Raw genomic sequence first — 16,554 nt, 5'->3', positions numbered from 1 at the left:
CCGCTGGCCTGCCTTCAGAGACCCAGCAGTTGAGTACGTCATCACCTGCTGTCACTGCTAGGTGCCACAGGTGTATGCGGCCCATAAAAAGACTGCCCACCACCCTAAACTCTCTCTCTGTTTCCAGCTCTCTCTCTGTCCTTCTTTCTGTCCTTCTCTGCACCATGCCCTCTTCTCTGCCCTCATGGCTCTGTTCCCATGTCTGCCTGCATGCACGGCTTGCTCATTGCCTCTTCCCCTTCTCCAGGCCCAACTCTCCCTCCCCCCATAAACCTTCTTACTCCAGATCTGTTGCATGGTGTAACTTCTCAGGGGCACACCTCGGTATGGGCCCGCCATGGTACCCCACCACTGCACCATTAGAGTTCATAAATGTGGGTATGTACTAAGTGCCTGCTACATACTGAGGGCCAACTACATGCTAGGCACCCTTTAGATACCAGGAGCCTGTTATATGATGAATACTCACAATGTGCTGATCTTTTTTTTTTTTGAGACAAGGTCTCTCTACATAGCTTTGGCTGTCCTGGAGCTCACTGTGTAGACCAGGCTGGTCTCAGACTCAGAGATCCACTTGCCTCTGCCTCCTGAGAATTGGGGTTACAAGTAAGTGCTACCACATCAAGCTTTTGTGCTGAACATTTTATTCATCCATGTTTTCACCAAATCATGGAAAGAGCAGCCCTGTGGTATTTGATAGAAATGCCAAGGCAAGAAAAGACCACTCTGCTTCCCCAGGGCCACAGAGCTGACAGGTACCAGCACTGAGCATCAGATCCAGGTCTATTGAGAGCCCCAGGGTCAAGCAGAGGCAGCCTGACCAGAGAAATGTAGAGATGGGAAGGCAGAGAGTACAAGGGTTCCAGGAAGGCAGCTATTGGTGCAAGGTGATGGTCAGAATCATTTTCTTCACGTAGGAAATACACCATGACACCCATTTCACAGATTTATTATGAGATTCTGAGCTGGTGGACGGTTGGTGGAATGACACCATGGGAAGGGGCATTTGTTTACTGCACTCAACCTGACCTCAGATAGCTTTCAGACGATCCTGCTGCTGGCACAGGTGGGCCATACCATAGGCTGGACTCCGCGTCACTAAAGGCCTGGTCTGTTAGGCAACTACTGCAACTCACTGTCCTATTATCACCTGGGTGAAAGAATAACCTTAAAAGTTAAACCCTCATTTTTTGAAGACTTTTCCTCTGGGGAGGGGGGATGTGAATATAGTAGATTTTAAAACAATGACATCCTGGCTGGGGGTGGAGTTTGGCTTAATATTCACAAGGGCCTCAGTGAAAGGCTATCAGTGAAAGGTCTCTTTTTCTTAATGCTCATTTGTTTTACTTACACTACTCCACCTGATTTCAAAAATTCCTAACTCTTGTAGATAATTTTAGTTCACAACCTGACATATAGCTCAAATTGCATACTATATACCTGGCTTCTGAAAAATAAAAACATTTGCAATACTCTTATTTATCCAAAAGAATTTGATTGAAGGCCTCAGACAAACGCTACACACTCCACAGACACTGATCAATATGGACTCTGCTTAATAAGTCTAATGTGGTGCCAAAAGGCATTTTTGACCAGGGACTGTGTGGAGCGAGACTAGGCTGGGAAGGACGACAGGTAGGAAGGCCCACCTGTGAGGATGCTCTGCAGTGGGAGAAGAACCAGAGTGTTATATGATGCTGACAGGGAGATGACAGTGCAAATGAAAACAGACAGAAAGAGACGTAAGATAGGTTTGATTGGCTGATGGTGAAAGGGTGTTTTGAGTCTGGAAGAAAGAAGGCAAGCTTATAGCAATGGTTTATGGGGAGAATAGCAGAGGATGGGCAGAGAGGTACTGGGACCAGAAGGAAGGCCCCACTAGGCTCTGTTCATTGGATGACTGAGTGACAGAGCAGTCTGAGGATGACTCTTCTATAGCGGTATTATGCAAGAGGGAAGCAAGAAGATTTCCCAGGAGTAAGGCAGGCTTCAATGGTGGTGCTGGGAAGTTGAACATGGATGTATATTTGGAGGAAAAACAAAGCTCTTCATCACTAGCAGAAATGAGGAGTACAGACCACTGACTCTGAAAGAGCTAAGGAGATCCTGAGGAGTTGAACTGGGAACAATGGAGTTGGGAGAGGACAGAAAAGGAAACATTCTAAAACACCTTGTGGCAGCTAAGGAAATGTGAGTTTCAAATTGATAGTAATCTATAACATGAAACCATAGACTCTGACCTTTGTCCTTTGACCTTGGAAGAAATCACTGTAGTGTTTGAGCAAGGAGACGAGCACAGTGTTGTCATCGTACTTGATTAAGAAGTATGGCAGGGCCGTGACGCCTTCAGTTTGACACAGATCATCGTAGGCACGCTCCAGGGCCTGGATCTGAAAATAGTGAAGGTGAAGGCACCCTCTAGGAAATACAGCTCTGAGCTAAAGACCAGAATGGAGCCAAGGAACCACCAAGCCAGCTAGCTGGAAAAAACTGAGTCACCACATACCCATTGATACCACCTCTTTATTTTTCTATAACGTTCACCCTGTGCTATGCCTTCACAGGGCACAATGGGGGCACACAGGGGTCAGAATGGTGGCTGCCTAAGCTGTCAATCACAGAGGCTCACAAAGGTAACCAAGCACCCTTTGTGATAACCCAGCATGGTCCATCTAGTGAGAAAACTCACCATCTTTTACAGTTTTGTTATTACATAATCCACATGCCATACAACTCACTCATTTAGAGGGCAGACTCTATAATGTCTTGAAACTTTTTCATTATTTATTTTTATTTTCTGTGTATGAGTGTTTTTTTGCCTTCGTGTCTGTAGGCGCATCAGGTGCATGCAGTGCCTGTGGAGGCCTGAAGAAGGCACCAGATCCCCTGAAACTGGAGTTGCGAGCCATCAGATGGCTACTAGGAACCAAAGCTGGGTCCTCAGCCAAGAATAACAAGTGCTCTTAACCACTGAGCCATCTCTCCATTCCAGAAACTATTATTATTATTATTCTTTTGATAGTATGTTTACAAGGTTGGGCAACAGTTCCTGAGATGATCTGAGAACTTTATCTCCTTAAACGTGAACATTCAATCTCCAAAATATGTTACTTCAAGTTAGATTTCTTCTTACAAAATTATTTGCAGAAAACTACAACTTTGCATTTATTCTAAAATAACCTAATTTTAAAATCTTTTAAAAAATGATTTATTTTTATTTTATGCGCATGGGTATTTTTGTACATGTATGTCTGTATACTACATGCGTGTAGTGCACCAGGTGGTCAAAGACGGTACTGGACCTCCTGGAGCTGGAGAAGAGATGGCTAGCTGCCATGTGGATGCTGGGAGAGGTTCCTAGGTTCATGGCCAGGGCAGTTTTAACTGCTGAATCCTTTCCCCACCTCCTCCCTCCCTCTGAATCTTTGTGTTGGCTTCTGATTCTCCATCTTACTGACTGACAGAGAGGCTTCTGGAACTCAGGTCATCTTGACCCTCAGTTAAGGTCTTAAAAACAATCAGAATTCTCTAGCTAGGTCTGCTGACATGATTATAATTATCCTTGGGACTAATCTCCAATGGTCTCCTTGAAGGAAGAGACTGGATCTGCATGTCTATTCCAGAGAGGAGGTTCTGCCATTTGGTCTGAGGGTGGGGGAGGGCCTGTGCTGGTTTCACAGACTGTCCTTAAAAACTCTGGCTTTGTCTTCCCCAGACTGAGAATGAAAAACACACTTTGGTAAATTCTCGGTCTTTGAAATGTCCCTGTAATTCCTCCCAGTGGGCTTAGCATTTTCCCAGATTCCATAGGCCACCTGGAGAATGGCAGCTCCCCCTCTTCACAATGACCTTATCAGCACTCAGCAAACACTGCCATCTGGAGCGCTCCCCAGGTGCCTTTTCTCCATCTAGAGACCCCTGGCTCATCTCTGGCTTGAGCCACACACCTGCTCTCACAGTTAAGCCCTTTACGAGCATTTCTTTTACTTGCTGATACCTGTTTTTGTGAAAGTCTTTGATCCAAGCCCACGGGGCCCTGAATGAGAGGGATACTCTCAGGGAGACAGAGGGCAGGGCAGCAAAACCAGTAGTAGAAGTGGTACTTCTTCAAGTCCTAGGGTAAAAACATCAGAACAAAGCTGTTTTTAACATTGGTGCCATGAATTAAAGCAACACACATCCATTAATATAATGTATTAAGCCAGGAACAGTGGTGCACCCCTATAACCCCAGCACCTGAGAGGCGAAAGGACATTCTTAGCAACATAGGAAGTTAGAGGCCAGCCTGGGTTACATAAGACCCAACTTCAAACACCACAAGAAAAGCGGATGTATTAAAAAGCAGATACACACTAAGTATGTTCAACCGTCTCCATCAGACACGGCGAGAGAATGCAGAGCTTCTGCCTGGACCTCAGGCTTCCTGGCCTATGTCATCTCATAACAGACTTTCTCACTCAGAGGCAGAAGTTGAACCCTTAACTCTTGACTGCTTTAGAAGAAACTACCCTAGGAGGTAGTATCTCATCCCATTTTATAGATGAAAACACCCAGCAGGCTTCCTGTGAAGACCCCACCAAAAAACACAACTGCGCTCTTCAGTTCTGAGAAAGAGTTGCTCTCCGTTTCTTTCCGCACACCAGAGGGAACCCTTCCTCAAAGGCTTAGTATTCGACATGGCTCAGATTTTGCAACTTTTTCAGGTTATGAGACTATTTGCATATGTACCCTGAAATACCTTGTGAACGGGATGTAAGCCTAAAAAGGAAATTCATTGGTTTGTTCTACACATCTCATCTCCGTGACCTGCATGAAATGTTACACACTAATTTTAGTGCAGTGGGGTTCTAAGAGTGAGATTTTCCATTGTGTTACCATTCAATATGCAAAGCCCTGATCTCGGAACATGTCAGGCTTTCAGATTAAAGATGTTTCCCTGTTTGATGTTCTTTCCAAAATGTCTTCTGGTCAAGTGTAAGTCAGCAGCTATTAAATGCCTGCTGTGTATATGGCAAACACAACACTCAGACAATACAATCAGCTGCTGGCCTTCCATACTGAGCAGAGATAGTGAGGTGGTGATTGACAGTCGGAGATAAAGGAGTCTCTAAGTATGGAGGTACAATGAGATCATGTAGGGAAAGGAGTTTCTCAATTCCCAATCAGCCCCAGGGCTCTGGCCTCAAATTCTTGTGGCATGAGGGCCCGATTCTCTCATGGGGCAGGACCCCAGAGCTCTGTGGGTCCTGGACAGCCTCTTCACTCATCTGTGAGGAAGGCTCTGATGCAGTTCTTCAGCTGAGGAATCACTGCTACTGAGTCTTGCTAATACTGAGAACTGCGGAACTGTCATGTGGCTTTGATTTAGACTTTGTTTTTGATTCTGCCTGAGTGTGCTATATATGCATGTATGTGTGTGTCCCATGTCTGTGGGCACACCTGTGTGTACACAAGGGCACAACATGTGGACATGCGTGGAAGGTTGCCATCAAGAGTCTTTCTTTTTTCACCATAAATACTGAAGTAGGGTCTCTTACTGAACCCAAAGCTCACTGGGGAGGCCATCTGACGAGCCTGCTTCTATGCCCTCCATACCCTGGGATTAGAGGTGGCTGCTATGCCTGTTTGGGTTTTATTTGGTTTTGGGGTTTTGAACTCAGGTCCTCATGCTTTCACTGCAGTGCTTTACCCACCAATCCATTTCTCCAGCCCTTAGAGACCTCTTTTATCAAAACATAATTCATAATACTTAAAACGGTCTATGTACACAATTTTGTGGGGCTTGTTTTTGTTTGACGCTGCTGAACCAATGAATAATTCTTGAACATTTTTATTATTCCAAAAAGAAACCGTGTTCCTCAGAGCAGAAGGGGCCTACTCCCCATGCCCTCTGACCTCTGGACACACTGAGCCATTCTCTGTGGCTATCCCTATTCCAGAGTTTTCCAAGAAATGGAATCAGTAAATGACTTTAAAATAGAAATACACATGTAATGCAGTTCCAGATGAGAGCCTAATTATTAGTCTCCACAGCCTGCACCTCAGCCACTAACTGATGAATTTAAAAAAAAAAAAAATCTCCTTTCACAACGGCAAAGCAAACTGTCAATTGAAGTTAATGAAGGGCCTGGCCCTCTGAGGCCTGAAAACCACAGAAAGGAAAGCTGAAGGCCTGAGAGCGTGCTCTCCCCTGTGCCTAAGTGATTTGTCATCACTGATCTTTAGCAAAAGGTTAAGCAATTCACGATGGGGACCGCTCGCACCAGCTTATCAGGGCATCTCCACAAGCTGAAGCTTTGATTTCTTAGAGTTGTGCTTTTTCTTTTTTTCCATGATATAAAGGATCTTGGACAAATTAAACATAAAGTCCTTTGTGTCTAAAGACTTTGAAGGGCCTTTTTTTTATTTTTTGTACAGCTTGGCTAAAGGCACTTTGCAAAAAGGAGCAACAAGGCAGATACCTACTGACTCCAGGAAACTGCTTAAAAATTTAATGAGAGCTGATGTTATTTTCTCATTAAGCTGAAATTATCAATTAGGATTCTTGGTTAAAAAAAGGATTAATGTTTAATTAACAAGAATTCTAGTATAAAAAGGCACTCATGTTTAAGTTACGAACTCTGAAACCTTTAGCAATATTTAAATCTATCCTTGCAAGGAACTGACAAGCAGACTTATGATTGATATCCAAGCTGCACCTGGTATTTGACAGAGCCTTGGAGCATCTTTCTCTCCTGCCATAGCTCACTGAGAAATGTTCCCCCATAGGTAATGACCCCTGAGTTACCTGAGATTTGTACCTAACAGCCTCTCCCATGCCTGGCAGGGAATGACAGAGAGGACAGTCAGAGAAGCAAGGCTCAGTTAAAAGAACTAACAAGGTATGTTTCTCCCATTGTGTATGCATAAGTCTATATGAAAACACCTTTTTAACATACCCAGCTTTACTAAGTAAATAAATATATCAAATGTGTGGAAAGAGATTGATCTCCAGGGCTATCGTGCTGTGCAAAGCGACACACTTACACTTGGGGACCTTAATAGGCCTAGAGGCACATGCACAGGCAGGGAGAGCAATTTTAAAAACAGCCACTGTGGGTCGTGGAAGTGCTGCTCTCACTAGAGGACAGAAATCTGATCCGGAGTGTAAGGCGGAGTCTATGGAACATTCATTGGACAGACACGGTAGCGTTTTACAGATGCTTCCCTCGGCTCCAGGGCTGTGTGTGAGCACGCAGGGAGAGCAGGTGTTGGGTTCTAACTAGTTTGCAGGTCTGATTTCTTCCCTCCTCAAGGCTGCCCTTAACACTTGCATAAATCCAGTCTTGTGTACTGAAAAGTTTTCTTTCTCTCTTGATAAACAACTGTGTGTAAGCTAAAGCTGGTGGTATAATGGCCTCCAAACAGAAGCCCCTTCCTCTCTGCGATGGCTGCTACTGAGAGTTTGGATCTGGAGTGTCTTCAGAAGCATGTATGTTAAAATATTGGTCCCCAGACTATAGCAGAGAGCCAGTGGACCTTTAGGAGGTGAGGGTTAGCGGGGTGAGGGTTAAACCACTGAAGGGGACACTGAACACCCAGACCTTTCCTGGTTCTCTCTTCGCTTCCCAAGCACACGAGGTGAACAGCTCCCATGGTGATATTCTCAGGACCAAACACCATAAAGCCAAGAGACCACAGGCCAACACCTCCGAAAGCACAAGCCACCTTCTTATAAGATAATTCTCTCAAGAGCTTTGTCGTAGTGGCAACAAGCTGAGTGACACAACAGGCCTTGAAAGTATGATCGGGACTTACTTGTTTTTATTGTTTGCTTGTTTTTTGAGACAGAATGTTGCTGTGTACCAGGCTGCCCTCACACCTGTAAGTATCCTCCCTCCTCACGAGCGCTGGGATTACAGGGGTATGTCACCACACTTGAGTGCAGGATCCTATTTAACACAGACATTGCCTGGCAACGATGAAGCCTCTGTTCCCTGAGCCTGCTTTGTCCTGCGCTGACTGAAGGGAGCTGTCGGGTCACTACATTTGAGAAATTGTGCAGTGACTGTAGGATGAGCAAGAGGCACAGACGGGCCCTGCACTGCTCACAGGTGCCAGCTTTTCTTTAGCACACACTTCCAGGGACCAGCTTAGAGACAAGAGCGGAGCCTCCTGTTGGTCCGTGGGGCTCAGCCAGGGTTGTGCAGTTTCCACTCATGCACTTACCGCGAAGGTCAAGAGCAGAAACTTGTTGAGGAGGAGGGGGTTTTCGAGAGCAGCACCTGACTTTATGGCTTCCCAGATCTGCCAGAAGAATGAAAGGTGTTAGGTCGGGCTGCTGGTTTCTCTGTCCAGCCCTGGCTTCTTGGCGTGGCTCTTCTTCCCTTCTAGCCTGCGCTGCTCTCTGACACTGAAGTGGCTCATTACCTCTCTCTGCCTACTTCACACTGCCTCTCTAGCAGCCTTTCTCCATCATTATCAGTCAGTGAGAGTACCTGGCACCTTCCCTCAGGGGCCCTCAGCACAGAGGCCTTGAGATGCCCATCCACAGGGATTCACTACTGTCTGCTGGGTGCCACACATGTCATGGTTCAGCTCCACGCAGGACTCCTGTCACAGAGGCAGGAAGAATCTCTGAGAGGAAATCTGACCTGCGAAGAAGTGGGAACTGGTTGGAGGGAGGCAGCTCTGAAATGAGGGATTTGAACTAAATACACAGTGTGGCCTTCCTTCCTCCTTGACCATGCTGCCCCAGCTGGTCTGGAATCCTCTAAATAGAGCAGGCTGGCCCCAAACTCAATAAATCTCCTTTGAGTGCCTCCCAAATGCTGGGACTAAAGGCTTGTGCCACCACACCCATCTCTAGACTGAGGCTTCCTCAAAGCTCCATTTGGAGATCCTCTCACCTTGAGCGATGGGGAAAGGAACACAGCCTCCTTTTCTGAACACCGGGCTAGTGCTGTGTCTGTGAGTGAAAGCCAGGGCTGGCACCAGCTGGTAGTTTCAGTTGCTAAACTTTGTGTTGCCATGAAAGCCACAGCAAATGCTGGCAACAGGAGTATGACCCCTGGGCTGGAGAGATGGCTCAGTGCTTAAGAGCACAGACTACTCTTCCAGAGGACGACTTGGGTTCAATTCCCAGTACCTACATGGAAGCTCACAACTGTCTGTAACTCCAAGATCTGACACCCTCACACTGACATACATGCAGGCAAAATGCCAATATATATACATTTAAAATAAACAAATTATTAAAAAAAAAAAAAAAACATGCCCCAAAGCAGGTGTGAGAGGAAAATAAGCAGACATCACCACTCTGGGGGTGCTGACCCGTGCCGGAGTGGACCCCACTTTCTGATGAGCTGGCTGGGGGTGGGGTGGGGGCCCCAGGAAAAGTTTGAGCCTGGTCAAGGTTAGGATTTTTTCCTCCAGGCGGTAAGATTTGAGGCAATTCTCTAGAGCTGCACCCACCGCGAGGGAGGCGACCACTGGGACCCACACAGAGAAGCCTCATCTCTGCCATGTTGGTTACTGTTAGAGCAGCTCTTGCAGAAGGTTCTTTATTAAGCTGACTCATAGAATACACACCACAATGGACGAATTTTCTTTCTGGTTAAAAATGGAAAATCTCAAACTCGCCAGTGCCTCTATGTGTCTTTTATGGGTTATTTCTGTGATGGACCTGTGTGCCTGAGTAGACACTGTGCACTTGCCTGGACCCCAGGAAATACAACAAAGCCGATGTGGCTGCGCGGCTAACCTCATTCGCTGACTGCTCCAGAAGGAGCTTCTTGTCGGCAGTCTTAAAAGCCTCGAGTGTGTTGGTGTTATGCAGGGTTCCCCTGGCTGGACAACAGCGGGCAGGCGTTGGGGCGCTCCTAGACACGAGAGAAGCAGTTAGTCAGCATAGCTGGGCCCCTGAACAAGGCACAGGGTGACAAGTAAGGCTGACACCACTGACTGGGTGTCATGGGTCCTTGCTCAAGCACAAGCCAGCAGGCACTGTCTAGGGACCCTCTGTTCCCCTACCTCTCGGCTATCAGCCTCCTAGTCTACCTAAAGAAAGTTCATCTTTATCCTTTCCCACAATCAGACTGAGGAGAACTGGCTAAACCAGGAACTGAAAGGGGCCTGAGTTCTATCTAGTGGCTCTTTCCCCTCTTAAACCTTATAAAAACTGCAAGCATGATGGTTAGCTCATGTCACCTTGAAACAGGTTAGTCATCCAGAGAAAGGAACCTTGTTTGAAGATTTGCCTCCCTCAGATTGGCCTGCAGGGATGTCTATGTGGCATTTTCTCTTTCTTGATTGATGTGGGAGGGCTCAGCCCACTGGGAGCAGTGCCACCCTTGGGCATGTGGTCCAAGAAAGCAGGCCATACAAGCCATGGAGAGCAAGTCAGTAAATAGCACTCCTCTATTGCCTCTGCTTCTGTTCCTGCCCTGAATTCCCTGCATGATGGGACTACAACTATAAGATGAAACAAACCCTTTCTTCCCCATGTTGCCTTCAGCCATGCTGTTTATCATAGTAATAGCACACTTGGGCACCTGGGTTCACACAATCACAGCGGAGCACAATGTGAAACTCAGACTGGTGGACTCAAGGTACAAGCCTCATGCCTGGCCAGCAGCCCCCATGTTCCTGGCTAAGGCCTAATATCTCAGCTCATTTTCAAGAATGGCCACACAAACCCCGGAAGACAGATAGCTTCCTAAGGGCCAGGACTAATCCTGCTTGTTCTTCCAGACCCACACTGCACAGCTCAGCACACAGCTACTGTGTCAACTGGGCCATGGATAAAATGCAGGATACCGGACTACTGTCAATCTAGGGCACAAGCCACCAAGTTCACACCCACTACACTGCCCCCCAAAGGACCCCCAGGAATTGGAGAGATAAAAGTGGAAGAAGATGGACTGATTCTGAACACAGGCTTAGACAGGAACTTATCTGCTGTCTCTAAGTGATCAGACTGAATTTTGAATAGTGCTGATGTTAAGCAAAAATATTCCTGGTGCTGGAGAGAGGGTTCAGTGGTTAAAAACACTGGCTGCTCTTGCAGGGGACCTGGGTTCGGTTCCTGGCACCCAAACAGTGGCTCACAGCCTGTAACTCCAGTTGCAAAGGATCCCAGACGTTTGTGGGCACCGCCATACACATATCTACATCTATTCAGGCAAAACACTCAGCCACATAGAATAAATGATCAAATCTAAACCTTTTAAAAGAGAGATATTCCTGTAGTTAATGGCTTAATGATGTTGTCATGTGGAGAGGGTGCTATTATTCATCGTCCTGAGGACAGTATATGTCTCAGAAACCCAATGTCTTTTTGATATCCTTCCATGTGTGGGCACAAAGCAGCTGCAGGGGCCCTGGTGGAAAGAGATCTCAGTCTAGGACAGGTGAGGAGGGGCCCATGAGTAATGATGGCTCTACTAAATGCCACCAGTAAGCCTTAAATGTCAAGTCCTGGTGGGGGTGTGGGGGAGAGCTTTCAGAGGCTGGAGTCTTCCCTTGAGAGCCATGAGTCATCATAGGCTGCCTGCCGTCATGCTTCTCCACTAAAAAGACCTTTCTTGTCTAGGCAAGATGAAGGCACTGAAGATAGTTTTGAGGAGAGAGAAGCCATACAGGGCAAGAACAGAAAAATCATACATGGCAAATTTGGGCCTGATAGGCTCTTAAAAAGACTAAATGTTTTTCCTAATAAACAACTGTGGCAGGTAGTTCTCAGTTACAGAACTTAGCTTGGGGCACTGGCCCTGCACCTGCGAGCTTCCTTGGCTGCTCAGAGGCCCTCCTGAAGGGATGCTCACTCCTCACCCAAAGTGAACAGGATTCTCTGAACTCTGCACAGATCAATACTCACATGTCAAAGGCGCTGAATTCCAATGTCAAGCGGGTGGGCAGGCCGGCAGAGTCACCTGTATGGAAGCATTATCAATCTCAGTGACCAGCCATGGCAATGCCCGTGGCAGAAACATCTATGGCTAGTCATGTCCTTCTATTTGGAAGTTGAGCCCAAGGTGCCCTATCCGAGTCAGATAACCCATGACATGCAGATAACAGGTGCACAGATAACAGTGGATCTTCAGAGAGGGGAGGGATTTGTAACCAATATAAAAAGAATGCCCTGAAAATTTCCATACACACACACACACACACACACACACAAACACCCACCCACCCTGGAAGTTAGCTGAGTAGTGTCTGCTATAACAACTTGAGTTTTACCACTCCCTTTTTTTTTTTTCCTCCAAGGAGGGAAAATAATTTTTTTTAAGTGACTTGGGGCTAAAGTCAAGAGAGACACAAGAAGCTAAAAAGCTGTGGATATAAAAAAGGGATAAAATATATCCCTTTCCAGAAGAGGCTTGTCTAATGTTCATGAGGCCCTGCGCTCCATCCCTGGCACTCCAAAGCAATAATTACAAGTGCCTAATAAGGGGCGGGTGCTGTTCCCACAGCAGACAGACAGGAGCATGGGTGGCGGCGAGGTGGGTGGAGACTGCTTACCATTGTAGTAATAGCCCTTGATGTCCTTGGGAGCCTCATCCAGGCGGTACTCAGTCAACTTCTTCTGCGTCAGTTCGTGCCAGAAGCCAACGTCCAGAGCACTATTAAAGGGGGCGAACTGCAGCTTGGACAGTGCAGGCTCCCCCATGGCTATTGTTCTTACTGGCCTACCAAAACAAACACAAAAACAGAGCTTAATAAAAACAGAAACATTGGGGCTGGAGAAATGGCTCAGTAGCTAAGAGCACTTGTTACTCTTCCAGAGGACCTGGGTTTGGTTCCCAGAACCCACACAGTCTAGTCTCCTTTGGCATTTGCATGAATGCAGTGAACATAAACTCACAGAAGCTCACACGCATACACAGAAATATAATCAAGCAATCAATCAAGTCAGTCCATCTATCTTTCCTCTAAACAACTAGCCAAAGGCAGTTCCAGCATATAGGCTCCCTTAAGACACTTCCTTAAGACCCTAGTGTCGCTCTGCTGACTGCTGGCATGCCCCGCCCAGAAGTGTGTTTCAATCACAGACCCCTGGAGCCATTCCAACTCCTAACAACGGAGCTCTGCACCTTTTATTTTTACTTACCATCATCATCATCATTATTACTATTGTTATTGTTGTTAATTTTTTGAGACAGGGCTTCTCTGTGTAGCCCTGGCTGCTCTAGAACTCCCTCTGTAGACCTGGCTATCCTTGAACTTAGGGATCCACCTGCCTCTGTCTCTCAAGTGCTAGGATTAAAGGCTTGCAGCACCTTGCCCATCTCTATACCCTTAAAGAGCAGCTTCCCAGCTCTCTCCCAGGCCCCTAGCACTGACCACTCTTGTCACTGTGAGATAGATCCGTTGGAAAAGGGGACTTATGCATAGCTTGTACTTTAGTGATTGGCTTACTTCACTTGAGAAACAATGTTGAAAAACTTCCTGAAGACTTTGTTACCACCTTTCTGTGTCTTTCGTTGGTGCTGGGCATGCACCAGGCTCTCTCCCACTGGAGGCAAGTAATGGAGCTGTGAAATGAACCCTGGGCTCCACCCTCGACTCCCTGTCTCATTGAGTCAGCTGGGGACCGACTCCAAAATCCAAAGTCCCATCAGTCAGAATGTGCCAATCTGAGCCAGGTGCATTATGCACTCTGTCATTCCAACACTAGGAAGATGGAAGCAGGTGGATCAAGAGTTCAAGATCATCCGTGGCTGCCTAGTGAATTCAAGGCCAATCTAGACCACATAAGACCCTGTTAGAAGGAAGGGAGAGAAGGAAAAGAAAAACAAAAAGAAAAATGGCAAGAAAGGAGGGACAAAGAAAGAGGAAAGCCATCCAGAAGGCTAAGTGAGACTCTGCCTGTCTGAGGTCAGTGCTGGGCACTCCAGCTGAGGGCGATGCTCACTGCCCCAGAGCCTGAATTCCTTTAAGATCTCACATTATAGCTCCTCTTTTCCTCCTCCCCACAGGGTCTGTGCTGGTGTGGGGAACGTTACATCTCTTAAGTACATGGAAATTTTTTATTCTGTATCCCAATATGTATTTTAATTCTCTTATTTCTCCATTCACATCATCAAGTCATCTGTATATGTGCCAGAACTGTGATGCGCCCACGTGCACACATGTGAACTGTGTATGTGCACCAAGCTATGAAGTACCCATTCATACCATGCTTGTGAACCACTCACTATGAACCACATAGTCCACAGACTGTGCACGTGCACCTCACTTTCAGGTGCTCCCGTCTGGATGAGGAACAGTGTGGAGTCAGCCTCAGCACTGAGCTCTTGGGATACCATCACACATTTAAGATCCTAATGCTGTCTGCACCGAAGAAAAAATGAAAATCAACTTTAGCAACAATCTTGCTTGCCAAATAGCTGTTTGTGCCTGCGCCTGGCTGTGTGTCTATTTAAAGAACCACTTGGGATCAGATTCAGCTACCTTCACTTACTGGATTGTAAGCACCGACATGGGATGACTTACCCAAATGGATCAGGATCATTTGGATTGACTTGGTTATTTCCTGCTTACTCTCTACACAAGGCAGTACATTTTCACTGTGTTTCCTGGTTTCTGGCAAAAAGCACACTCCTTTCCTAGTATTTACTCTTAGCTATACAGACATGCACTCATAGTGGTTTTTACACCCCAGAGCTGACAGATCCACTTTTAGACAGCCTCTGCATTTTCTAGAAAGAAATGCTAGGCATCTCTAGAAGTTAATCTGAATTTCTAGAATAGAAGCTATTCTATTCTAAAAGCTAGAAAGTTAATTTTTATGACAAGAGCTAAATCTAAAATGTTTTATTTAAAATGTTATGAGTTAACTATCTTCTAAAAGTTTTTTGTTGTTGTTGTTTGTTTTTTTGAGACAGGTTCAGCATGTAGCCTTGGCTGGCCTGGAATTCACTCTGTTGACCAGGAGGAGTTCAAACTCTTAGAGATACACCAGCCTCTGCCTCGAAAATGCTGGGATTAAAGTCTTGTGCTACCACAGCCCGATGAGGTTGACTGTTTATATGGATATTTAAGTAGGAAAACCTCCCCATGTAAGATGCTTGCAATCCCAGCACCGGGGATGCTGAGGTGGGGGTGCTGTGGGTTAGAAGTGAGAATGGTTATACAGGGAGTTCCAGGATGCTGGGGGAGCCCCTGAGGACTCCCGGCTTTCAGAGCAGCTTCTAGTGGCTGGTGGCTGCCGAGAGAGAAAGGGTCACTCTCCTCTGAGGACTTGGCCCCGGCAGGTGCTTATGCCTCGGTGAGTGGCCCCACCCCCGTGTGCATGTGGGCAGAACTGACTGGAACCAGGTAGTTACTAATAACAAAATGAAATGAGGACACGGAGCTAGGAGGGAGATGATGGGGGCTCTAGGGGAAACTAGAGGGAGGCCCAACAGTCATTGCACAAATATATGGAACTCCCCCCCCCAAAAAAAAAACCATTATCAAGAAAAAGAAATAAAACAACTGCTTCTTACTCAGAGGATTGACCATACCTCCATTAGTGTTTAAACAAGTCAGCAAATGTCACAACGAGTGTTAAACGGTATTTCCTTAGCGACCAAGCAAAATATACATCTTTCAGGTTTTTAAATAGTGTGAGACCACAACCACTAGCTTACAGGTGATTAAACACGTGTTTTCAACAACTTGGTATTTGTTAGTATTTATAACTTTCTCCAGTAACAGCAGGCAGAGCTCATTGTTTCCTCTACTGTGATTTATTTAACTCTGTTCCAAGTCTGGATTAAAAAATCAAACAATCCCATCATGCCTTGCTAACTTTGGGTTAGGATTGACTGCACCTAAACAGAATCCTGAAGAAATTTACTTACAATGCAGAATAAAAAGCAGACTTTCTTGGTCTTCAAGATAAGTAAAGACTCAACTGTTGATCTATTAAGAAACATTTTCAATGATAACTGCGAGACATACATAAAAACAGGTTTTTTTTGCCCATGTCCAACGTTTCATACAAAATGTAAGATGCGGCATTTGGTATTTAATGTGATTAATAATGAAGATTCTGGCTTGGGAAGGTAAAAACGTGCCTTGACTGTGAAACGAGGTATCATTTACAGGAATTATCCAATATGTAGCATTTTAGATAACAAGGAGGCATTCACTTCAGTAATTACTACAGTCAAAGGGTATTTAGATTGTTAGAAAAGATGCTGTTCGGTAAACTCATGAAACCAAGGTTGTTAGTAGAGAGATGAGTCCATATATGAAGCAAAAAAGGCCTAGTGTTCATGTTCACTAGTAATTCCCAGGCTCTGTGACCACAATGATTAAGTCAAATAATTTTATTTACTATTTAAAGAAGATTTAGGGGTTGGGTAGATGGCTCAGAATTCAGATCCTAGCACCAATGTAATTTGCTCCAGAGGGACCAAATGCCCTTTCTGGCCTCCACAGTTAACCAGCATTTATGTGGCACAGACACAGACACAGACACAGACATAGACAGATAACACAAATATAAATAGCAATAAAAAATTTAAGAAGACTCCTTTTCATTCAGGGAGGAAGGGGCATGATCTCTGTGAGTTAAAGGTC

General features: G+C 45.8%; 1 protein-coding gene across 3 annotated transcripts in view; it reads right to left on the bottom strand.

Moving 5' to 3' along the window:
• The window catches only part of Atg7 (autophagy related 7), a 199,514-nt gene that overhangs the window by 162,684 nt on the left and 20,276 nt on the right, over positions 1-16,554 (bottom strand). For 2 of the 3 annotated variants that reach the window (XM_055604315.1, XM_055604313.1), the window contains 6 exons: positions 12,505-12,671; positions 11,858-11,912; positions 9,743-9,860; positions 8,209-8,286; positions 3,998-4,114; positions 2,241-2,390 (listed from right to left, as the gene is read on the bottom strand). In XM_055604315.1, coding sequence (XP_055460290.1) covers positions 2,241-2,390; positions 3,998-4,114; positions 8,209-8,286; positions 9,743-9,860; positions 11,858-11,912; positions 12,505-12,652 — 666 coding nt within the window. In that variant the 5' untranslated portion in view covers positions 12,653-12,671. Of the gene's footprint in view, positions 1-2,240; positions 2,391-3,997; positions 4,115-8,208; positions 8,287-9,742; positions 9,861-11,857; positions 11,913-12,504; positions 12,672-13,401; positions 13,417-16,554 lie in introns of those variants that run through there. The other variant, XM_055604316.1, reaches the window with a different exon arrangement.

Source organism: Psammomys obesus, unplaced genomic scaffold (assembly GCF_907164565.1).
Source record: "Psammomys obesus unplaced genomic scaffold, mPsaObe1.curated_primary_1811, whole genome shotgun sequence".
Taxonomy (NCBI): domain Eukaryota; kingdom Metazoa; phylum Chordata; class Mammalia; order Rodentia; family Muridae; genus Psammomys; species Psammomys obesus.
The sequence above is the reverse complement of the archived record's forward strand: the minus strand, read 5'-3'. Positions and strand labels throughout refer to the sequence as shown.